General features: G+C 37.2%; 1 protein-coding gene across 1 annotated transcript in view; it reads left to right on the plus strand.

Annotated features, from left to right (window-relative positions):
- The window catches only part of RXFP1 (relaxin family peptide receptor 1), a 133,942-nt gene that overhangs the window by 73,991 nt on the left and 34,563 nt on the right, over positions 1-25,388 (plus strand). The window contains exons 6-9 of the mRNA XM_066252689.1: positions 12,017-12,115; positions 17,311-17,416; positions 21,917-21,988; positions 24,829-24,900. Of these exons, the coding sequence (XP_066108786.1) occupies positions 12,017-12,115; positions 17,311-17,416; positions 21,917-21,988; positions 24,829-24,900 (349 nt within the window). The remainder of the gene's footprint in view (positions 1-12,016; positions 12,116-17,310; positions 17,417-21,916; positions 21,989-24,828; positions 24,901-25,388) is intronic.

A 25,388-nucleotide genomic window follows, 5' to 3' on the forward strand; every position in this document is an offset into this window, starting at 1 on the left:
TGCGCAGATTTCGTGGGTTAAGCTAATTTCAGTGATTGGATCCGCAGCTGTGCTCCAGAAAGTATTTCAGGCTGTCTGCGCGCCCCTCCCCCAATGCTTGATTGTTAGCTTGAATGGCTGGGTGAGGTACCCCGCCCACAGAGAGAATCTCCCGATTAGGGAAGACAGCCTTAGCGCCCCTCCTAGACCGCGGCAGGGGGCGCGCGCGTGGTCTCTCAGAGCACACCGGTGGCTGGGGACTCTCACTCGCAGTGTGCAGGCCACTGGGGACGCTGGCGGTGCAAGGGAGCTCGCTCTGCAACCGGACCGCAGCACGGGCACGCGCACGGTTTCTCAGGGCACGCCAGCGGCCACTCGCAGCCCAGGCTGCTGCTCCTGAGTGTGGGCAGGCAGTTGCACGCATGGGTTGACTCACCACAGGCACACTCCCTCCTCTGCTTGAATGAACGTCCGTGCAATAGTTAGCTTCCTTCACACCGTCAGCTCTGACCCGTCTCTCAGATTCAAGTGATAACAGTCCTTTCACTTTCAGTGTGTGTGGAACTCCGGAATGCTCCAAGGATAAACTTTTCTGTTTCTAGTTGATAAATTTGTTGAGATTTTGGGGAGATCTGTCGGATGCGCTGCTCACGGCGCCATTTTCGTGACTTCACTCCGCCTCTTCTTGCTTCTTGTTGCTTTAATTTTCTTCAGTTGTGAGCTTTCTTCCTTCATTTTATAGTATTTGAGTAACTTATGCTACACAAGCTTTTTATTTTTTAGACATCTATATTTAAATTCTGCTTTATGTTAACTAAATTGTCAGAAAGTTTGTCTTTTTAGAAAGTTGATTTAGTTGCATTTCAAGAGCTTTGTGATTTTAACACAAGTCGGGCTTTTTTGTTTGTCTTTTGTACATTGACCAGCGAAGCCCAGGGTTTTAAACCAGTGACCTCAGTGTTCCACGTCAACGTTCTATCCACTATGCCTCCACGGGTCTCTCAGGCTTTTTCAATAAGCAGCATTAAATATATTTACAGTCACATAAAGTGCAATACCTTAACATAATTTTTTTAAAAACACAGCTAAAAATCACTTTAAAGTGATCATTTATAACTTAATAGTATATTGTGAAATAAAAAAATCTTTTTCTAATGGATAGGAGGATTCTTTCTTAAATAAATGTTTTAAAATATATCTTAAAACATAGCTTCAAACCATGGCTGGTTGGCTCAGTGGTAGAGCATAAACCTAGCGTGTGGATGTTTTGGGTTCAATTCTGGCCATGGCACACAGGAGAAGCGCCCATCTGCTTCTCCATCCTTTGCCCTTTCCTTTCTCTCTCTCTCTTCTCCTCCCACAGCCCAGGCTCCATTGGAGCAAAGTTGGCCCTGGGCACTGAGGATGGCTCCATGGCCTCCGCCCCAGGCACTAGAATGGCTCCAGTTGCAATGGAGCAACTCCCCAAATAGGCAGAGCATTGTCCTCCAGTGGGCTTGCCAGGTGGATCCAGGTTGGGCACATGTGGGTGTCTGTCTCTCTGCCTCCCTGCTTCTCACTTCAGAAAAATACAAAAAAAAAAAAAAAAAACAAAACAAACAAACAAAAACATAGCTTCAAAAACTTCTCCTTTTCTCTTTAGCTATTTAAACATTGACACCAATAATAATTATTAAAATGGAGAAATAAGTCAAATGGAAATAATGGAAATAAAATTTAAGGAAGCATTAAAGAAGTGAAACACAGATAAATTAAATTGACTCCCCATATATTGAGCTAAATATGAAGTAATTATATTTATAAAGAATTCATATTATCACAGGCATCTTAAACAAGTACTCATAGTATTAAGTTTCTAGCTTTCTTAGAAAACTCATAATTTCTTTATAACAAAACACTTTACTGAATATTTTTTAAAAATCTCACCCCAAAAAGCATAAGACATCAAGTCACTGAACATTTTTCAAGGACACAATGTAAGCAGAAGCAATAGATTTAAAGTTTCCAGTTGAATTCACAGGAATTCCTTTCTTCCTAAAATATGTGAGCAATACAGATTTTATATACACATAGAGACATACATATGTCAAAGTTGATTGCACCCTTTTTATATTAACTTTGATCTCTACTGATAAACTTCAAAATGGAAATGTATAATTTTCCCCTAAGTTACACCATTTGATATAATTCTCATATAATATTCATATGTTTCTGTCATGTATCACTAACTGATGTTTCATCTCTACTCAGAATTGTCACAGATGCAGATTAGAGGCCAAAAAAGTCTTAAAGAGTCATTAGAGCAGTCGTTGGTGCAACAGTGACAAATCAAAAAGGAGGGACCTTTTACAGTTTCAGCTGAAATTCTCAGCTGCTTCAGAGAATACATCTGGGTAAATGCCAAAGGAACCTGATTACAAAAGGTGAGGACTCTCATTCAGGAATCATTTATGTCCATTTTAAACTCAGGGCCAACTTAGTAGTAAATTTAAATAAATTTTTAATATAGCATCAAATTTTCAGATGCTATGGAATCTATTTGCTGTACCTGATTTTTATTTTAAAAGGATCTCTGCATTTCCAAAGTGAAATGCTTGCATTCCTTCTATATTATAAACAGATGGCTGTACAAAAGAGTGTTCCCTGTTGCGGTTCAAGCAACCCAACCTCATTCCTGCCGGTGGCAGGTTGTAGTCCTTACTCCACCATAAAGACCTGAGTTCTGATGCATCCCATCTGTAGACTCTGAGCATCCTCACCTGATCTGCACTTTAGCAGCCTGTCTACAGGAAAAGATTGAATATGTTGGTCACTCTGTTTTCGTGTTAGTATTTCAGTAATCCCTAGGGGAATTGGAAACCTCTTTTCATACATTTTCTATGGTATAGTTGGTTAATACCCACTAAATGTTAACGTCTACCCAGAATCTCAGAAGATGACCTTCTATGGAAATGGGTCTTGTAGGTGTAATGAGGTTAAGAGGAGTTTCTGGTTTCCCCCAGAGTCAGCCCAGGGAGAAAGAAGGGAAAGAAAACCCTTCCACTTTCCCTCCCTGATCCACATCTCTTGTCCCAGCCAGGGCGGGCTGTTCTCATTTTAGACTACTCCATTAAAGATGATGGTTTGTCTTTTTTTTTAAGGTTAAAAACACAGGAGGAAAAGTAACATGGGTCATAAATATGTGTGGTAATAAACAACCACACATGGTGTAGTAAGGTACCAAAAAGCTACAAAACTAATATTAATATTTTAGGGAAAGAAATGTGAAAGTTTCCTGGCTTGCAGAACCGTACTGTGTAGGAGGCTCCCTTCTACTAGGAAGCTTAAAGAACATTTTATTAATTTGGGCTAGGCATGCAGAGAGATTTTGTAGATATGGTTTTTATGCTTGTGTAATTTGCACCAAGTCAGGATGGCAGATAGCATTGTATTGTAAATGAAGAGGGGAAGGAGATTTAGATTCCCTCCCTTCCCCACAGGCCTGTAAGGAAGCAGGTAAATAGCTAGCCAGGAGCAAGAAGGGAGAGATTGAAAAAATCTTTTCTTATTTGATGAGCCATTTGCAGGTATTTATCCCCTAGCGCCATGGAAACTACCCCTCCCCTCCTGAATGCATATAATTAATGTATATATATCTCTAAACAAATGAATGGCAAATGAACACTAGAAAATTTAGGAATATCTTTTAATATGTGGAATAACATTTTTGCTATTGTGTTACCTTGTAGGTTTTGATGTGTAGAAATGTTTTTTATGAGTCCTGTAGACAAATGTTGTAAGCTTGCTAATGAGTTATGTCCTGTCCCCCTCCTCTTTTTCCTGCCAACCTGTGTGTGTGTGAACAAAGGTATATAACTTGCCACAAGGGCTGGACCCAGACACACACTATTTGGGTCTGCGAATGCCCGTGTTAGTAATATGTGGCCGGCATATTTAATAAATCTCCTTTAATAAAACTCCTTAAAATTCATCTGGACTTGGTGTCTCTACGTAAACCCGCGGAATTGAGGTACGGGTACTTTACAACAATAGTATGTTCAAAAATGATTGGTTTTCTACTTATTATTCTCAAAATAGCAATTGAAATATTTAAGTAGCTGAGCCCCTGACTTTTCTATAAATACAAGCCAAGTTTTTACTTCAGATATGTTTATGTTTTTATCTAACAAAGCTTAAATGATGTCTGGTTTAACTCCACAAAGATTTTTCATCTCAAGGTACTTTTTACTAGATAAGACACAAAGTAGTTTCTTAGTGGCCTCAGTTTTTTTTAAAATAAGCTCAGGACAATGTCACAACCTTAATTTCTGCAAAGAGTTATCGCCAAAGATATTAAGAGTCCAAAAAGAGGCAAATGCATTCTGTCTGGCAGACTGCTGTTTTCATTCCAATTCAAAGACATTCCACGCTAGTTTGATGAATTGCTCTGCCTGGTCAGGCTGCATCCAGAGGTGTATTCCAATGGCCCAGGGCCATTGGGGATTATTACTTTCTGAGAAAGATGCTCTACTGTGTCCCAAAAATGGATGCTGAGAATTGAGTAAAATCTTAGAATCAGGAATGCTCTGCTTTTCATAAACTCATACTTGTAGATTAACCACCTATTCATTCATTCATTCATTCATCCATCAGTAAGCATGTACACAGTGTAAGGGTAGCATTTATATCTTCATTTAAATAAAAGACCATTTAGCACAGAGTATCACCTCACCCTCCTTTGTTCTGGCCTCCTATCTGACAGAAGCACAAGTTGCTCCACTTTTGATTATTCAAAATCTAAACATCAAGGGAAACTGGGAGTGGCTTCTGAGTCTCTATGGAGCATTTAGGACACTTACTGTGAGGACAAGCTGCAGCTGAGTCCCCTGGGAGCTGGTGGAAGGTGCCGATTCACAAGCCCCATCCTTGGAAACGCTGATCTAGTAGGTAAACGAGGAGCCCAGAAACCTGCATTTTAATAGACACTCCAAACAGATATCATACCTGTTAAAGTTCGGAAGTGATTCACTTCGCAATGCAAACAATTTTATCACCTATTTCAAAACACCTAGAAAGTTGATTCATTAGTCCAGCAGTGGTTTTCAAACACTAGCAGGCATCAGGTCAGCTGAAGGGCTTGGTATAAAGTACAGGCTGCTGAGCCCCATTTACACAGTTTCTGATTCAGAGCTACTAGAAGGGAGTCCAAGGATTTGTCTGTATTTGAAGATCACAAGAAATGCTGATACTGCTGGCCCAGAATCTACGCATTGAAATTTGCAAAAAGCAAGCACTTTTCAACCTGCATGGCATCCTATTAAAATAAGGTGACCAACTTTTTTACAATGAAAAGGAGGGCAAAAATAAATTGAAGAAAACAATATCATAAATAAAAGACATTTTATTCACTGCAACAATAATACACTATAATATGCCTGACCAGGCGGTGGCTCAGTGGATAGAGCGTCGGACTGGGATGCCAAGGACCCAGGTTCGAGACCCCGAGGTTGCCAGCTTGAGCATGGGCTCATCTGGTTTGAGCAAAAAAAAAAAAAAAAAAAAAAAAAAAGCTCATCAGCTTGGACCCAATGTTACTGGCTCAAGCAAGGAGTTACTTGGTCTGCTGAAGGCCCATGGTCAAGGTACATATGAGAAAGCAATCAATGAACAACTAAGGTGTTGCAACAAAAAACTGATGATTGATGCTTCTCATCTCTCTCCGTTCCTGTCTTTCTGTCCCGATCTATCCCTCTCTCTGACTTTCTCTCTCTGTCCCTGTAAAAAAAATAAAAATAAATAAATAAATAAAATAATACATTATAATATGATAAATGCATAATAAAAAACATTTGTAATATTTTATATTGTAATTATGCTTACATACCTATTAATTTTTAATAATAATTGTAAGAAAAATGTACTCATTTAGATACAAATATCTCACATCACACGCAGTGGATCGACTCTGCATGGCTCAAATATGGACATTTACAGATTAGTCTTCCAGTATCAAAAAGGAAAACACTTTTCAAGGGAGGATGGAACTTACAAAAGAAGGACTGTCTTCCCTAAAGGAGGATGATTGGTCACCTTATTAAACAAAATTAGAGATATTTCTATACTGCCTGAGTTCTCCTATCATCCGACTAGCAAGTATTATTAATTCCAAGTGGGCAGGATAAAATACAGTGTTTTTCAAACATATTTTACTGCAGAACTCTCTTCTCAAGGAGAATCCTGGGAAACTATCTTAGAAAAGCCTAATATAGAACCACAACAAAACAGTATATTCAGGAAACTTGGGCTTTCCCATTTCCATCCCGTGGAACCAGCCTCCCCTCCCATGACAACATGAGGCGAATCTGAGAACACAGGAGAGGGAGATGCACTGTCCAGAATTCAAATTCTAAAGTCTAACCCACTTTTTTTCATAAAACTAAATTATAACTAATACTTGGTGTAAATAATGTTTTTGTATTTCATATACTTTACACACTTCATGAGTGCCAGGAAGAGCCACATTTTAACAGCAATATTCTTTTCCTTTTTTTTTCTTTTTTTAAATTTTTTTAATTTATTTATTCATTTTAGAGAGGAGAGGGAGAGACAGAGAGAGAGAAGGGGGGGAGGAGCTGGAAGCATCAACTCCCATATGTGCCTTGACCAGGCAAGCCCAGGGTTTTGAACTGGCGACCTCAGCATTTCCAGGTCAACGCTTTATCCACTGCACCACCACAGGTCAGGCCAAGAGCCACATTTTAACAATAAATTAAAAGTATCTAAGAGGTCACTGAGACATATAAAAAATACATGGGTTAAGAACTTTATTTCCTACCATATTGTCATAAGGAGATACGCTACAATATAAATGAGCATAGTGTGAAACTTACAGTAAGTGTATTAAGAGGAATAAGCAAAGTGCCTTTAAATTAGGGACCACTTCTGTTCATTTTATTTGAGTGATTTGGACCACCTGACAGTTAATAATCAGCAACTCTGCTAAAGCAAAGAAATATGTTTCTTCTGATTGGCAGAATTTTTCCATTTCTAAAGCTAGCTCTCCTCCACTACAACATGAGAAGACTGACTGGGGTGAATCTCGTAATGCAGTTCTTCGAAATCTCTAAGACTCACCTGGGGCATTTATGAAAAATAGATACTCATGGCTCTGTACTTACCACATAAGTCAGAATCTCCAGTAAAGGAGCCTGAAAACCTGTATTTTTGATAGGTAGCCAGGTTCCCACAGTTTATTGTAGCATTAGAGAAACTGAATTTTCTCTATCTTTGAGGACATAACCTCATCATTCATCTATTCATTGAGTCATTCATTCAATTAGCAAATATCTATTAAGTTCATGTAGCATGCAAGACCAGATTTTTCTTGATCTATATCATCAGTTTTTAGTTACAGATCTATTACATTCATTTTTAGCTAAAAAAAAAACAAGAAAACTTTAGTAAATGTATATATTTTTAACAAAGCTATTCATACAGTACTGCCAATAAGTACTGGAAAACAATCCCCCTAACAATATTCTCTTAGTATAGTGCTCTTGATACTTATCTTGTTGTAAAGTACCCAATCCACAATTCCGCAGGTTTTAGTAGAGTCATGTAGTCCAAATAAGTTTTTGAAAAGTTTTATTAAAGGAGGCAATTTATTAAATATACCAGTCGCATATGGCTGACACAGGGCAACAGACTCAAATAGTGCAGACCCTAAAAATAGTTCAGGGGCTGTTTACATACTCCTAATTATACATGGTAGGGGGGAAAAACCTGACATCATGGCATAAGTTTATACCTTTTGTTTAGAGATGCATACATTAACTACATGCTTTCAGGAGGGGAGGGGTGGTTTCCATAGGGACATATGCCTGTAAATGGTTCATCAGTATAAGAAAAAATTTAATTTAATCTTTTTCTTCCTGTGCCTGGCTAGCTATTCACCCTTCCCCCATAGGTATGGCGGAACATCAGAAAATCCAAGTCTCCTTCCTCTTCTGCATTTACAACACAGTGCCATCGGCCACAGTGGTTTTATGCTAATCACACAAGTACAGAAATCATGCTTACAAAATCTTTCTGCACGCCTAACCTAAACCAATAAAATGTTCTTTAAACTTCTTAAAATATTAATATTAATTCTGTAGCTTTTGGCACCTTACAACAATCTATGATGTCTCAAAAACAATCAAAGAATCAAATTTCAGTGGGGTTATTACTAAAGTGTGAAAAACCATTCTGCTCATTGCCCCATACATTCTTAAAATATAAAGGATACAGGATTTAAAATATAGAACCACATATACCAAAAGCTGTTTTCTTAAAAAACACTAGGCTTCCAACTTTTTAATTTTGGCTACATTTCCTGTGTCCTATATTCCCTTCTTCTTGTGGGAGGAACAAAATGTTTTGGGAATGCAGAGAGGAAGGTAAATACTAATACTAAAAAGCTTATTTGTTTGACGATGTTGCTTCAATCTCCACACACAATATATGCTGTGACTTGGGGAAATATCAGCAGGTTTGTCCTGTTTCTGCATTCTAAATGTACGTCCCCACTTCCCTCTGCCATCACCTCTGTTCTCCTCTTTCCCTCTTTTTTAATTGGGGGGAGAGGGCATAAGATCCAATGAGGTACAAAGGGTGAACAAAGAGGAAGCTTAAGAGAGAGAAGAAAAACAATATAAATAACTACTACCTCATTTGAATTTGTCAGACTAAAATGTTTCAACTAAGGCCACATATAGTGAAAACCTTAAAATAGAAGAACAAGAAAGTTAGTTGATGGTAGGGGTACAAAGGGTTAGAAAAGAACATAAAGCCCATGATTTTAATTTAGCACCACACTAGCATTACTGGTAAAAATGCAGCAAATTGAAATAGTTCATTCGTAAAAGTTTAGTTAAATACAGTCCTGTTAAAAAAAAACAGAGTAAGAGATAAATCAGCATCTCTGGCGGTCACCCAACCTCCCCATCTTATGAATCTCACAGCGGCTGTGAAGCCCTACCCACAGAAACAGCCCTGCGCTATGGAATGCGATCAACTCACCTGATTCCGTGTGCTGTTTCCTGAGGTCTGGGCCTATGTGTCAGGAATATGAACATGAACATGAGCACCTTCAACTCCTACAAAGAGCCACCTGCAAGGTTAAGGCCTCAGACACCTGCAAACTCACTTTTCACCCTTACTCTGTAGATTTGCAAAAAGATTATTTATAAAAACAATCAACGCCTCGACATAGCCAGAGCCAAATGCTACCGCATATCTTACCCACATATTTTATTTTAAAACATTTATCAACATATAAATATTTATAACATTAATATGAAGATTAATTTATTTGTATATATATATTTTGTATTTTTTCTGAAGTGAGAAGCAGGAAAGCAAAGAGACAGACTCCCGCATGCACCTGGCCGGGACCCACTCGGCATGCCCACCAGGGGGCAATGCTTTGCCTATCTGGACCCTTTGCTCCGATGCAACTGAAGCCATTTTAGCACCTGAGGTGGAGGCCATGGAGCCATCCTCAGCGCCTGGGCCAACTTTGCTCCAGTGGAGCCTTGTCTGCAGGAGGGAGAGAGAGATAGAAAGAAAGGAGAGAGGGAAGGGTGGAGAAGCAGATGGGCGCTTCTCCTGTGTGCCATGGCCAGAATTGAACCCAAGACTTCCACACGCAGGGCTGACGCTGTACCACTAAGCCAACTCGCCAGCGCTGAAAATTTTTTTAAATTGTTTTCTTAGTAGTACCTTACTGACTTACGATACTTTCAATTACGATTCCATCAATAACAATAATGATGAACTTAAATTCCAGTTTGGAATCACTTGCTTGATGTTTAAATGCACTTTTGTATAAGTCACATAATTCTGATGTAAGAACCTCAGTAATAGAAATGAAACAGACAAGAGGAAAATAGAAAACAAATAGTAGTAATTAAATATTTAAACCTAATGTCACACAAAAGTTGGACATGTTCTACAGATAGAATATAAACTAATTTCTTTGGCCTAGAAAACAAATAATATAATTGTTCTAATTCTTTTGTTATTTTAACTAATTCTGTTTCTTAGGGAATCACTTAAACTTCTCAGAATCAGTTTTTTAATTTTTAAATGGAGATGACAATGATGACCAAATAGAGTAATTACAAGGATGAAATAAAGTCCCCAGGACAGGTTAGTAGGTATTTGCTAAATATTAGTTCTCTCAGTACCAAATGCTAATATTTAATTTCTCTATTAAAATGGGAGATTGAAAATCTCTCACAAAATTTTTGTTTTTCTATATGTAAAGATAAGAACCAAGTTTTTAAAAGTAAAATCTTGCCAAAAACTCAACAAACTCAGCCAAACTATGAAAAGGAGACAATTTAATGTCATAAACTTCAAAACCTGAGAGCGTAGAAACAAATACCATATTTCCCCATGTATAAGACACACCTTTTTTCAAAAATTTTGGGGTCTAAAAACTGGGTGCATCTTATACAGTGGCTGTAGATTTTTTACTTGCATTTCCTGCTTTTTTCGCGCTTGTTTTGGTGCTCATTGTTGAAGACAGTGTTTCGTCATCAGACACAGATGAGGACAAGCTAATGGATAGGAGTTTTCACAGTGATGAGGAATTGTATGAATTTTATGATGAATAAAACTCGAGTTTAATAACTTTATGTAATATATTTTTTTCAAAATTCAGGCCCCAAAATTAAGGTGCATCTTATACATGGGAGCGTCTTATATATGGGGAAATATGTAGATGGTTCTGGAGCCCAGTAGAGCAAAACACTTTGTGAGACTCTTGACTCTCCCCAAAGCCCATAAGGGAGAAGTAGGAGAAATGCTGAAAAATGTTGCCAACATTCCTGTAGAAAGACCACAAAACTAAACTCCACTGAAACTCATGTATTCAGAAAAGATATATTACTTTGTTCTCATTCACAAGATTCCACTTGAGCTCCTCAAGCTAACCAAATATATACTGTCATTGAAGTCATATTTTAATCCAATAATTCAGTCAGTCTCTGTATCTATCATTTCATAAGGGCTGGAAAGTTGAGAATCAGCTAGGCCCCATTGGTGCCATTAAATCCAAGAGCACGCCACCATAGCTGCAATCCAGAATCTGAGACAGCACTCATCCTCTGCCCCTCCCATCAACACCACTGCCTCTTGACACACACAATGCTGGCAACACCTGAACTTCCCTGCTGGGCTACAACTGCATCTTACACAATGTCTTTTTTTCCAACCCCTGAGGGATAAACTATACTTTAGAGCTACAAAAAAAAGTCTTATTAGTTATAACCTACTATGTTTAGTGATATATCAAATACTTACATAAAGGAAAAGGACTTCTTTTTCTCTTCTCCTAACCAAAATACATGTGCATACACCCCAAATCCTGTTTATACAGATATGAAAGTTGTAAGCTTTTTAGTCTTTGCTCTACAGGTGCACACCAGGGAAGGGGGAGTTGAATGGAAGCTGAGTGAGTGAATCTATAGTATCCACCACAGGTCTGTTCCAGCAGTACAATCAGCTGTATAATACAACTGTCGTGTCTCTCATCATCTATCCTTTTGATGAGTCAATATCCACATGCATTTGCCTCTCGACAACTCATATAGTTTTCCTTCATTTTAAATTTAACTGTCATGACCATGTATCCAGGTTAATAATCTCCAACATCAGTTTTTATATTGAAGACAGAGGGGTTATAATTAATATGCCAAGAACAGTGTTATGTGTTATGTTTTAATACATTAAAAGTGCTGTTTGTTAAACTATGGTCCAAACAATAGTTGCCAAACACTACTTTCACCTAGAGTGCCTGTGAAGAACGGAGACTAGGAGACTCATCTCAGACATATGAAATCAGTATCTGTAGAAGGGGGACCCCGAAACTCTCTTTGTAACAAGCTCCCAGATAATGTTTATCTCACTAAGTTTGAGAATCATTCATTTATTTTAAAGTGAAAACCTGTTTTCTCCAACACACCAGAATTTTTGTTTTCTTGAACTTTTCTACTCTCTGACTTTATTTTAGAAGACACCAGTGGATGGCCTGTGCAATTTGAGAAACATGTTTTCAATTACAACAGAACGACTTTCCCGTATCTCTTTGAGTTAGAAACACCGAAATGCCGTGAGTAATCAAAGGGGTTGAGTCTCTGTTTCTATGAGTTTATAAGAGAACACTGTGTCTTTAAAAATTGGATCCAACATTTAAAAAAAGTTAGTTATAGTTTTCCCGTTGCAAGCTCTATTAGACATGCAGTCTTAGTGTGAGAATTTTATTTAAAAATGACTCAGGGATCTTAAGTGTAAACGTAATAAATCATGTTAGGTATTGTTGTAAACAAAATTACTGTCCATGAAGGTTTCCATTTTATATGTCTCCTTTTTACAGTCACTATAAACTCTGATACAAAGAAAATTGTGAAATTGAAGAGCATACAAAATGTATGGATTTTGAAAGATCTTCTGAGGGATAAACTATACTTTAGAGCTACCAAAAAAAGCCTTATTAGTTATAACCTACTATGTTTAGTGATATATCAAATACTTACATAAACACTGGAGGGGTGTCAGAGGGTATAACCCTAACCATTAAGTCTATAACACTTTAGATTGGGAATATCTATGTAAATAATTCCTTTTAAATAAATTTAGTCTGTTCTAATAAATTGTGCAAATGTAAATTTGTGCTTTGGAATTATCATTTTGATCCTAGCTTTTCAAAACTTTAGTTTAAAAGCAGGGGTTGGGGAGAGGGGTGGAGTCCTTTATTTGTTTTTGTTATGTTCTATCGCAAATTGTAAATTATAGATTTTTTTAGTTTTTAATATTTTTAGTACTCAAATAAGATTAATAAAAACTACTAATAATCCCCAGTTTAAGGGGCTGTACATGGTTCCTATAAGTCTCACAGGTTACTCCACAATCTGTCTCAGCCTCACTTTTCCCAGAGTATGAAGACCAAATTACTTGATCGTTGAAAAGCTAAAAGCTTTGGGGAAAGAAAAAAGTTAACAGGTATAATTTAACTGCTAACATGATGAAAACAATTAATGGATTAAGCCACATTATCTCAAAACATAGTTTTTATTTTCTTTTTATTATATATACTTTTTTTTTTTACCTTGTTTTTTGTTTTTAAATCTTTTATTTATTTATTTATTTTTTATTCATTTTAGAGAGGAGAGGGAGAGACAGGGAGGGAGGGAGGGAGAGAGAGAGAGATAGAGAGGAGAGACAGAGAGAGAGAAGGGGGGAGGAGCTGGAAGCATCAGCTCCCATATGTGCCTTGACCAGGCAAGCCCAGGGTTTCGAACCGGCGACCTCAGCATTTCCAGGTCGACGCTTTATCCACTGCGCCACCACAGGTCAGGCCATATACTTTTCATTAAAAAAGTTTTTTTATGAGTTTAGTTGAGCCAAACTGATGACAATTGACAGCAGCAAAATCTCAACAGATTGAGGAAATGCTCCAGATATATAATAACTTTTCATTCCTTAAATTCTAATTAAATCTTTTTATATCTCACCTATTTTCAAAAGGATTTTAGACAATTCATATTAAAAATATGGCTACTAACAGCCTGACCAGGCGGTGGCACAATAGATAGAGCATCGGACTGGGATGCGGAGGACTCAGGTTCAAGACCCTGAGGTCACCAGCTTGAGCGCGGGCTCATCTGGTTTGAGCAAAAAGCTCACCAGCTTAGACCCAAGGTCGCTGGCTCGAGCAAGGGGTCACTCAGTCTACTGAAGGCCTGCAGTCAAGGCACATATGAGAAAGCAATCGATGAACAACTAAGGTGTCGCAATGAAAAACTGATGATTGATGTTTCTCATCTCTCTCCATTCCTGTCTGTTCCTATCTATCCCTCTATCTGACTTTCTCTCTGTCCCTGTAAAATAAATAAATAAATAAATAATTTTTAAAAAATTAAAAAGTATGGCTACTAACAGACTTATAACATTTAACAACAAAAAAGGCAAAAATTCAATGGTGAATGGGAAAGGGAATAAAAATGAAAAGTAAGGAAATCTTCACTGAGAAAAAGTTCGGTAGCTGCATTCAAGGCTTAGTTCTTAATTTTATAAGTTTTAGGTCAAAGATGGAGAAATATTGGGAAGAGTATAAAGAGGGACAAATATAAGGTGACTGAGGGTGATCTGACTTTGGGTGATGGGTATACAACATAATCAACTGTCCAAATGATGTGGAGATGTTTGCCCAAAATCTGTGTACTTTTGATGATCAATGTCACCCTGTTAACTTTAATTTTCTAAATTAAAAAAAAAAATAGGAAAAATGGGCTGTGTAACTTTCATAGTCTAGATTATAAAGTAAAAACAAATGGGAGGAAAACAGATTAAGTCAGCAAGAGAAATTTTTCCCTAATCCTGAACTCTGAGAGAAATTTGTCACAAGTATAATTACACAACAGGAATTGAGCTATGCAATAAATGATGTATCAAAAATACAGTTTTGTATCATACTTAGTAAATAACAAATATATAATTTTTAATTAGTTTTTTAGAGACAATTACAATTCAAGGAGAGGTGGTAATAATTAAATATCTTTCTGAAACTTAAAAGCAACATAAAAATGGGATAGCAAGTGTAGTGTAAAATCTGGGAGTGGTACTTGAATGAAGGTTCCTATTGTGCCACTTTATCTGAATGAGATTATTATAAGGATGTATTAGAAATTAAACTGAGAATGGATTGTAATCTTTTGTAGCTGAAGAAATGAATGTGAGAAATTCCCATTTATAGTCACCTCTCAAGAACAGTATTACAGAAAGTATACCTACCATTAACTAATATATTCATAAACTTTAAATTTGAGGGATTTGGAAAGTACAGAGATTTGGAAAGAATTCTTTATTAGAAAGAATTATTCATAATTTCACTACTCAGAAGCTACCAGTACTAATGAGCAGGTGCATAAGTCATTCTTTTTTATTTTAACATAGTTGATATTTCCTGTACAAACCATTATTATTATATTTTCAATTAGCATTTCAGCATAACCTAAAAGCAACACATGCTTATATTCCTATAAGTATATAATAGGTTGTTATTATAAACCTTTTTAAAATATACTATAACATGTTTTTTTTTGGGGGGGGGTTGTATTTTTCTGAAGCTAGAAACAGGGAGAGACAGTCAGACTCCCGCATGCACCCGACCGGGATCCACCCAGCACGCCCACCAGGGGGAGATGCTCTGCCCCTCCGGGGCGTCGCTCTGCCGTGACCAGAGCCACTCTAGCGCCTGGGGCAGAGGCCAAGGAGCTATCCCCAGCGCCCGGGCCATCTTTGCTCCAATGGAGCCTCAGCTGCGGCAGGGGAAGAGAGAGACAGAGAGGAAGGAGAGGGGGAGGGGTGGAGAAGCAGATGGGTGCTTCTCCTGTGTGCCCTGGCCGGGAATCGAACCCGGGACTTCTGCACGCCAGGCTGACGCTCTACCACTGAGCCAACCTGCCAGGGCTTATAACATATGTTTTTAAGTGGCATAATTTGCTTAATCATTCTTTTGTTGTTAGATATTTAGGTGTTGTTTTTTATTTTTTCCCATTGTAGGTATCCTGTAATCAGCGTGTATGGATTTTTTTAACTCAGTATTAAAACAGAAAAAAAACACACTGGAATAAATGCTAATTTCACTACCCTTCTTACTCTCCCTCCCAGCACCTTTATCTTCCTGCCAAACCCTCACTGCCCCACAACATAAACACCCTCAGGTTAGGATAGCCTTTACTTCAAGACAGAATCCGTTTTCAGAGGCCCATAACCTAAACGCTTACTACCATGATAAAACTACCATGATAAAAGTTCTTGGCAGAGACACTGTTTACAAGAAAACACAAAACCTAAGTTACTAACTTGATCTCTCACAATCTTGTAAAGGTGTCTGTCTGTAGTTATTTGGGAAGAGAGGAAGAATACCTGTCACCCTATATCTGAGCAAAGGAAAACCATTGCTGTCTCAAAGGCTGTGGCCAATTGTGCCGTGAGCAGTCATCCACCAGCGTCATCACGGGAAACTCTACTTTGCCAGTAAGGCACATGTCTACACGCTGGAAGCTTTATTGTAAAAGTCTCCCATCCAAGTACTAACCAGGCCCGACACTTTATTGTAAAAGTCAAACCTGGAAGCCTGCAAGCAGGAAATTCTCATAGAAATTCTTGTTCATCCTATGATCTTTTAAAATGTTAGCTGTTATAATTTTTAAAGTTAAATTTCTATAATTTTATAGAAAACACTGTATTTCTGGCATCTTCAAGGGAGCTGGTTGACTTAGCTATATATGCTCCTATCCTAATATGGCAACAGTTAGGAAATGCTGTTCCACGGGGATATCTGGTCACTTTCCACACCTGCTTTGCCTGCTCTCTGTAGACATTTGAGTCTGTAATCTCTGCTATACAGTTCAGGGCTTCAAAGTAAATGTAATGAGGAAGCACTCCCCATGCTCTCAATAGTTGTCGACTCCCCACAGAGGCAGGAATCAGACTTGATTTATTATGCCTAATAATAATCCAATTTTACTGTTTAGCTTTATGAACACATTATTGCTAGTCTGTCATAGACATTAGAAGTATTGGATCACATCTTTCAGGTTATCACTCTAGCCCCACGTGAAGTCCAAAGGCCTAGATCCCATTCTCCCTCTTTCTAACACCAACTAATGAAAATAGAATAGCTTTGTATAAAAATATGTCCGCTCCTGTAAATGGTGTTTTAGACTTTCTTCCATCCCTGCAAAAGCCAAAAGGTTGGTTAAAAATCCTTTGGAAAAAAAAATCCTTTGAGAAACTCCTGAATTTTTCAGAATAAAAGAATCTACCAACACTATATATAGCTCAGTATTTACTTCTTCCCTTTCCTGATAGTTAAAAATGATTTAGTTCTCCATTAAAGTAATGATTATGCCATCAGTAAATACTTTATTCTTAAGCAGCAGCTTTAATGTGGACAGTAAGACCCGTCACACACTGTCATATCACCCTCAGACATAGCTTCTCTCCCAAGGTAAGAACAGATGACTTCATGCATTTGCAAAAAAAGAAAAAAAAGAAGAAAGAAATGGAGGCTTGCAGTCTGCTATTTAAATCTGCATATGTTCATACCTTAATGTTCTAATACTATTTTAATGTTAAATTAAAAGCAAACTTTGGAACCTTAATTTAAAGCACTGCCCACATTGCTCCGGAAAGACATGCTATAATTTTATACTAAATAATTTTCGTGTCTTTCTTTTCACTACCTTCCTTCTCCTGGTCCCTCGCTGTCCTCTCGCCTCACTGCGTCCTCTTGATCAGGGCTCAGTTCGGTGCCCACGGAATGTGTTTGCCGAGGTTTGGAGTTTAACTGCGATGAGACTGAATTGCGAGCTGTCCCATCAGTTTCTTCAAATGTGGTTTCAATGTAAGTAGAGAAGAAGGGCTTCAACTTGACAGCCATAATATCACCTGTAAAACTATCGGAATCAAGGCCTTGTCGTTGTTAATAATGCACTTTTCTTTAAAAATAATGTCTTTGCTCCACGGTCGATTATGATTATTGATACTTATTTTGCATTTATTAATGCTACCCCCAGTCAAAATTATTCAACCTACTAACTTTAGTCCCTCCTAACAATAATATGAAGTAATAGTGTCACCATATCTCATCTAAACAAATGCTGCTATCAATTGTATGTGTTACTAAAAAAAAAAAGCTGCCAATTAAACTATTATATAGAGCTTTCTTATTTTATTGAGTTTTTACTTGATGTATTGAAAGAACTCTTTTAGACTTTACTGAACATAAATTTTAATATATTCTTATGCATAGATTAAAAAGGAAACAAGTAAAATAAATTGAATATAAAATATTCCCAGAACTTCACATTTAAAATCTAATTTTTCTGTATCCCATTTGACTCAGAGATCTTGATGAATTTTTTTTCTAAGTAACTCATACTTACATATGTAAAAAAGTAAATCCTCATAATAAGTGTTTTGTCACTATAGTACTATTTTAAACAAACTTCAGCAACACAAATAACACATATTTGGCTGAAGCTTTCAAAGAAATCTGTGATAAAACAGATATTTTAATCCAATATGTTTGCTGAGGTTTTTTTGTTTTGTTTTGTTTTGTTTTATCCAATGTTTTAGTAACTTATGGCTCTGACTTTTGGGTTCATGAGGACAAAATAGGAGTAATTGTTAAATTTATAAATGTTGGCACGTCCTGCCTTTTTCAGACCACACCACATTAACACAGCAACTCATATGCTAGGCCCAAATAAGAGATGAGGAATAGCTGTGGGGTCAGTGGTACCATCAAATTAAAAGGATCTGGGGAATTTACCTAATTAATAGTCACCTAAGGAGTCTACCCAAATTGATAATGAACTGAGAACACCAGGCAGGTTAAACCACAACATTCCCACCAAAACTAAGGATAGCATTCTATCCTAGCCTCAATTCACCAAAGCTCTTTTTAATAGTTATTAGTCTTATGGGAAAGAAAAATAATAATCCCCTTACACCAAAGTCTGAGGTCCTACAGAGAGTTCCCATGATTTAAATTCTGACTGCAGTGGCTGGATTATATGTATGATGATTTTACTCTATGTTGTTTTTATTTTTATTTTTTAAGACTTTATTTATTCATTTTAGAGAGCAGAGAGAGAGAGAGAAGGGGGAGGAGCAGGAAGCATCAACTCATATGTGCCTTGATCAGGCAAGCCCAGGGCTTCGAACTGGCGACCTCAGCGTTACCAGGTCGACGCTTTATCCACTGTGCCACCACAGGTCAGGTGATTTTACTCTATTTTCAAAGAAAAATATTATTATTCCCATGGCTTATATCAGATTACTAGAAAATTCCTACCACAGAATACCTTGATGTTACCAATCTCATTCTTTATTTTTTCACAAATAAAATTTGATTTCATTCTTAAACAATTCAGCTAACCTTTGTAAAAGAGGAACGTAAGGAGAGAGCTGGTGATATGGAAGAAGATAAGGCAATGACTAACTAGAAAGTACATGTCCCACCTAAAGGCATTCTTATTAATTCAATGAATAAAAAGCTTTTCTGAATCAGTACACACATACATATGTGCATATATTCATTCATTCATACATACATACATACACACATACAAAACGTACATAAAGGGATGTGTGCAGACCTGAAAACCACCAGTTTTCAACCCTTGGTATAGGAACCAAACAGGGATCATGAATGACATGGTGAAGGAGGGGTCCAAAATGACTGCAGGAACGGGGAGACTGCTGATAGTAAGTGGGGAAGATTAAGACTCCAATTTTAAATGCTGCTTTCAATTTGAGGTTAACAGGTCACTCAGTGGAGATTTCCAACAGGAATTTGGAAGTGTGAGAATGAAGCCTAGGAGTTGATAGCTGTACCACTTTATTTTATTTTGTGCTGGTTTCTTTAAGCATTTTCTTGCACTTTGGGTTGAGCAGCTTGATTCAGGTTGTCCATTTCTACTTTTCTCTAGAGAACATCAACTCAGCATCACATCTCATCCCAGTGTTTGTTCAGTTCCACAGAGAAAAGAAACTCTAGGCTTTAGAGCAAATATATTAGAAGAGTAAATATCAAATTTTATTACTGAGCTCATTTCATATTTTCAGTTGGAACTATCATAGAAATGGACTTAATCTTAAATAAGTATTAAAGAAGCCAATAATCCAAGTAATACTTATTAAAGATGGGATTTTTTTGAAGATGTTTCATATAAATGCTAATGTGCAAAAGAGACAAACAGAGAAATATGGTTATTTATGCATTGTTCCAACTTGCTGAACATTAACTTTGAAAGCTGACTTGAAGGTCCTGGAATTTAATCATTAAAACTATATAATCCAATAATAAGAGCTTTCTTTATAAAATGAGAGCTGACTTTGACAATAATAATAAAAACAGTATTTGTTATCTTTCACTCACACACTTCACTTTGTGAAGAGTCTAACTTGGAATATTAAATTTTAAAATACAAGAATCTATTAAAAAGTATTTTGGTTTGTTCTGTTGAGTGTGAATAATAATACCTACTCCTTCCATTTCAATGAGCACTACGCCAACACAGAGAATGCTATTTGTGAAAATATTTGCCATCCTTTAGAAAAAAGGAGCCTATAAATCCTAGGCACAATGAATAAAAACCAAAATTTCTGAGAAATTATCTAAGAGACCTTTACTGATCCCTCCTTCCTCTAGAGTAGCCTTCCAACTCAGGTGCAATTAACGTCCTCCTCTTGGGTTCCCTCATAGGACCTCAATCTTGTCTCTTCTAAGTACAGCAAGCATTCTTCTTATAATATCGTGATTGGGGTCCTAATCTTCTATACCAGAAAAAAAGGAAATGCCATAAACTCCATGGAGACCTAAAATTTGGTTTTTCAATATATCCTCTAAAGTGTCTAACAAAGTATAAATATAATAAGATCTAAACACAGTTGTCAACAATATCCAGATAATTTATCAATGAGCATATATCTATCCCATCATCCTATAAAATGTTAGTAATAATAATATCCTATTATGAGAGCTAATCTAGTCCAAATCCATTCTTCCACAATTAAAGAAAGAGACAGACATGGAACGATTATGTGTGATTCGTGCAAGGGATCCTCGCTGCAATGTTTGAGGGTTTTTTGCTTGTTTATATTGTTACTACTACATTACATTGCTTTTCTTAAAAAAAAAAAATGTCCTTTTCAATGAAACCACAATGAAGTGAACCTAGTCTGTGTAAAGCTGCTTTTCAAATTGTGAAACAAGGGAAAATATTTATATATAATTTATTAGAAATTAAAATTGACCCTATTGAATAAAGATGGTTCATTTGTATGTACCCATTTAGCAGTTTCCTTCATAATGAATTTTATTTATTTTTTAATTGAATTTTATTGGGGAGACACCGGTTAACATAATTAGCCAGGTGTCAGGTGCCCAGTTCTACAGCATCTCTGAATTGTGTGTTCACCCCCCCAAGTCAAGTCTGTGTCTGTCACCATTTACCCCCCCATACCCTCCTCCACTTCCCCCAGCCCAGCCATCACCACACTTCATAACTAATTTTAGAAGGAAGTAAAGGTAGTGGAATTTGAACAATGAAATATTGAAGAATATATAGTTATGTAAGTTCTTGAATGTGTTTTAAAGAGAAGCACTATTTTTATTGTCACCCAAAAACTGAGATGTGTTTTCATGTTTGTTAGCTAAATATAGAAAAGGAGGACATAACTAAAAATTTTTTCACAGTTTTATTTTTTTTAATTTTTGTGTCAGAATTATAGTGCTATAACCTAATTACATCTATTTATTATTATTATTTTAGTGAGAGGAGGGAAGGCAAAAAGACTCCTACACATGCCCTGACTGGGATCCACCTGGCAAACCCACTAGGGGGTGATGATCTGCCCATCTGGCCGGTTGCTCCTTTGCTCAGCAATGGAGCCATTTTTTAGCGTCTGAGGTAAAGGCCACAGAGTCATCCTCAGCACCCGAGGCCAACTCCCTTGAACCAAGTCTGCCATGGCTGTGGGAGGAGAAGAGAGAAAGAGACAGAGAAAGAGACAGAGAAGGAGAGGGGGAAGAGTAGAGAAGCAGATGGTCACTTCTCCTGTGTGTCCTGACTAGGAATCGAACCCTGCACATCCATACACCGGGCCAACGCTCTACCACTGAGCCAACCAGCCAGGGCCAAGAATATCTTTAATATAAAATTGACAGTTAGACCTAGTTTAAATGATACTATGAATATGATGAGCACAACATCATGAAATAAAATGTTTCCTGAAAACTGCTGCTAATGTAAATAAAGTTTATAATTATCCATATTGTTGTAGTTTAAAAATAAAAAAAACTTCAAGTAAAAATCAAAATTTACCTTCATTTCAGGTCACTTCAGAGGAACTTAATAAGAAAACTTCCTCCTAATGGTTTCGAGAAGTACCATGATCTTCGGAGTCTGTAAGAAAAAGTTTAATTCTTGGAATTAAAACTAATTAACATTTTCTGGCATGTCTGTTTCTTCCCACTTCTGTGGACACCAACACTGTACTGCTTACATCTGAGCCTTCTTGGGGGACTTATTTAGCTGTTAGCTAGAGACTACCAGGTAACATTTTTTTTTTAGTAATAGTTCCAGAGGCCATTCTAGAAAAATGGTAGATACCTGTCTCCAAAGAAACTAGACAATGTGTGCTGTAAATCCTCCTGCCACACTCTGCCAAAACGAGGACCACCAGGTTTTACTCCTGCACTGTTTTACAGTGGACCACCTCAACACACACCTCAAAGAAAGATGTGAAGGCATTTTACCAGATCTGCAGTCAAGATTAGAAAGAGAAGGGTTTCCCCCCTAGGTTTGTGAACTCAGTCTCCACTGAACACAGCAAGTCGTTGCGGTTTGAAACCACTGAGCATGTTGTTTTGGGGACTTAATTCCATTTTCACATCTGCCTTGCAGGTTGAGTTTTATTTTGGCCTCAAGTAGTATCTGACATGCTAGCTTCTCTTTAGTTTAGGTGGACTTTGGGGTGAGGTATGGACTCTCAAAATCCATAATGGCCCAGGTGATGTTAACCTGTTATTTGGGCCAACATGTAACTAAATCATATGGTCACATACATGAACTGTTAAGTTTAAATATTTTGTGCCTGAGCCATAATATCTAGAACTCATCACAGAATTTCTAGTTTCATTTTTATACCTGTATTGGTTTTAGTTTGGGTTTTACACTAGAAAAACTTAGAACATAGGTATATATCTATACATTTTTCTTTAAAATAACAGGTAGTAGTAATAAAGCAGAATCAGAAGAAGCAAAATTAATCCACTTCAGTGAAATGTTCTTAAAAACCAGATAATCAACAAAAAGTTTATTTTATATCTGAAAATAAAAATTCCAAGAAAAATGACTTTTTAGAACTTTATTCTCGGTATTTATCAATCAGCAAAAAAGAGCTTTTCAAAATTATGCCTGGTGCAAAAACTTCTAGATGACACTTCCTTATGCTATCTTCTGATTTCTGTAATATGGAGAATTTTTCTGATCTGTAGCACCACCTTATGTTCACATGTTTAAAAGAAGTTAGGACTTCAAGTTAAAATATCAAAATTTAGGTTTCCGTATCACAGTAGTGTAAGCTTTTTAAACAATGAACACTCAATTAATTTGTGAACAGCCAATTTGTTCCAAATAATATAAGATCAAAATAGCCTAATTTTTAAAAAATTCTAATTGGTTAGTAGATGTGTGGCTTGGCTCATCCTCCACAAAGTATAGTCTATTGCTGGCTCATTACCATAGTTAGAAACCAATAATAAATAACATATTAAAGTCTTTCTATGTATTAGTAAGAAAGATACATTACCTACTATGTGATTGGGCCACAACATGTCCTGTGAAATTGCTAACTGCCTAATAAATTTAATAATAACATTTTACAATCAAAGTTAGATTTTCTTGCTTGTTGGACAAATAGGGAATCTCGTTTAGTCAAAATTTTTAATTAACTGATTGTTCATTCATATCAGTTTCTCCCTTATTGTTCCTAAAATGTATACTGCAGATCTACACACACTCAGAATACCATAAAGGAAAATGGCGACCAGCACTCAGAGTAAGAATATGCTTGGAGCCCTTACTTGCTCACCCCCCACCACCCAGGGCCATAGAAGTGCAAAGCCTCACTGGCTGAATATGATACAATTGCTTGTGCCCTGGTACCTGTTTGCTTTGCCCTCCAGTTGACTCACAGCCCAACTTCCAGTGTGACTTCAGTTAATTAACTGTGTAAGCCTATATGCTCGTCTTGATATTCCTATCTAATTTGTATTTTCTTAGTCCTGACTCTGTTCATTTTCATTTTTCTCTTTGTCATGTATACTCTTAAGCAGGCGTCCCCAAACTACGGCCCGCGGGCCGCATGCAGCCCCCTGAGGCCATTTATTCGCCCCCACTGCACTTCCTGAAGGGTCACCTCTTTCATTGGTGGTCAGTGAGAGGAGCACTGTATGTGGCAACCCTCCAATGGTCTGAGGGACAGTGAACTGGCCCCTTGTGTAAAAAGTTTGGGGACCCCTGCTCTTAAGGTTCCTCAGATGTTTTGGGGGGGTAAGACTTTGGGTGTCAAATTAATAAAATTAAAAGTTGACTTACTTGGCAGATTTGTGATTAACATGGAATATATTTGGGGGTCTTAAAGATGTCACATGCTTGTACTTTTGCCAGCACTGTGTCAAACAACAAGTTTAAAAAATTATAGCAGGAAATGCTAAAAAGTATGACTTCTGTTTTATTAGTGAGTGCCTTACTGTGCATTAAAGTTTCATTCATGGAAAATTCAAATATTAAATTTGAACTACTACCTGTTTAGCTTTATAACTAGTATTTCTTTAAAAAAATAAAAATAAACCCTGACCTGTGATGGCACAGTGGATACAGCATCGACCTGGGATGCTGAGGTTGCTGGTTCAAAAACCTGGGCTTGCCTGCTCAAGGCACATTCAGGAAACAACTACTATGAATTGATATTTCCTCTCCTTTTCTACCTCCCTTCTCTCTTTCTCTCTTTCTCTCTCTCTCTACAAACTCAATAAGTAAATCTTAAAAAAAAAAAAAAAAGCTAGCCTATTTATGCACAAATATAATAGCAAAACACGGTTGTATGATATCTGGCTTCACTAATTATTTAGGTATGTTTAACTATTTTTTAACAAAGTTCACCCAACCACTGAACTCTTTTCATGTTGCAAAACTTAAAGGCTGTTCCATTATATTTGCCTTTTAATGATCATTTTTACAGGTTCCTGCAAAACAATAGGATTAGATACATATCCATCTATTCTTTCAGAGGACTGTACAATCTTACTAAACTGTAAGTACTAATTAATTTGCCCATTCCGCAGTGGTCTGCCAGCCTGCCCCATTCCACCTTCTACCAGCCCTCCTGCCACAGCAATGCCTAGGAGGTGGGCAAAGAGCAGAGGGGCACCTAGTACTGGGGCTAAGAGCATGGGGTCCTGGGTCACACAGGTTTTCTCATCCTGCCTTCTCACTCAGGTGTGTGAACTTAGCAGTTACTTTCCTTTCTAAGCATTAATTTCCTGTACTGTAAAATACAGATTATAGCAGTACCTACCTTAGGTTGTTGTGAGAAACAAATGAGAAAATTCATGGGAAGAATGGGGCACACTGTGCCTGGCACATAATAATAATGATTATTGCATACTACATTAGTCATGGTGACTAATTATTAGGAATAATGACTGGGTGAACTTAATCAAAATGAGAAAGCTTGAAGATAATTAAAATTTATGAAAGAGAAAACCCAAAGACTTCCCGTTATTCTTTTTCTACTAATTC

Source organism: Saccopteryx bilineata, chromosome 1, assembly GCF_036850765.1.
Source record: "Saccopteryx bilineata isolate mSacBil1 chromosome 1, mSacBil1_pri_phased_curated, whole genome shotgun sequence".
NCBI lineage: Eukaryota > Metazoa > Chordata > Mammalia > Chiroptera > Emballonuridae > Saccopteryx > Saccopteryx bilineata.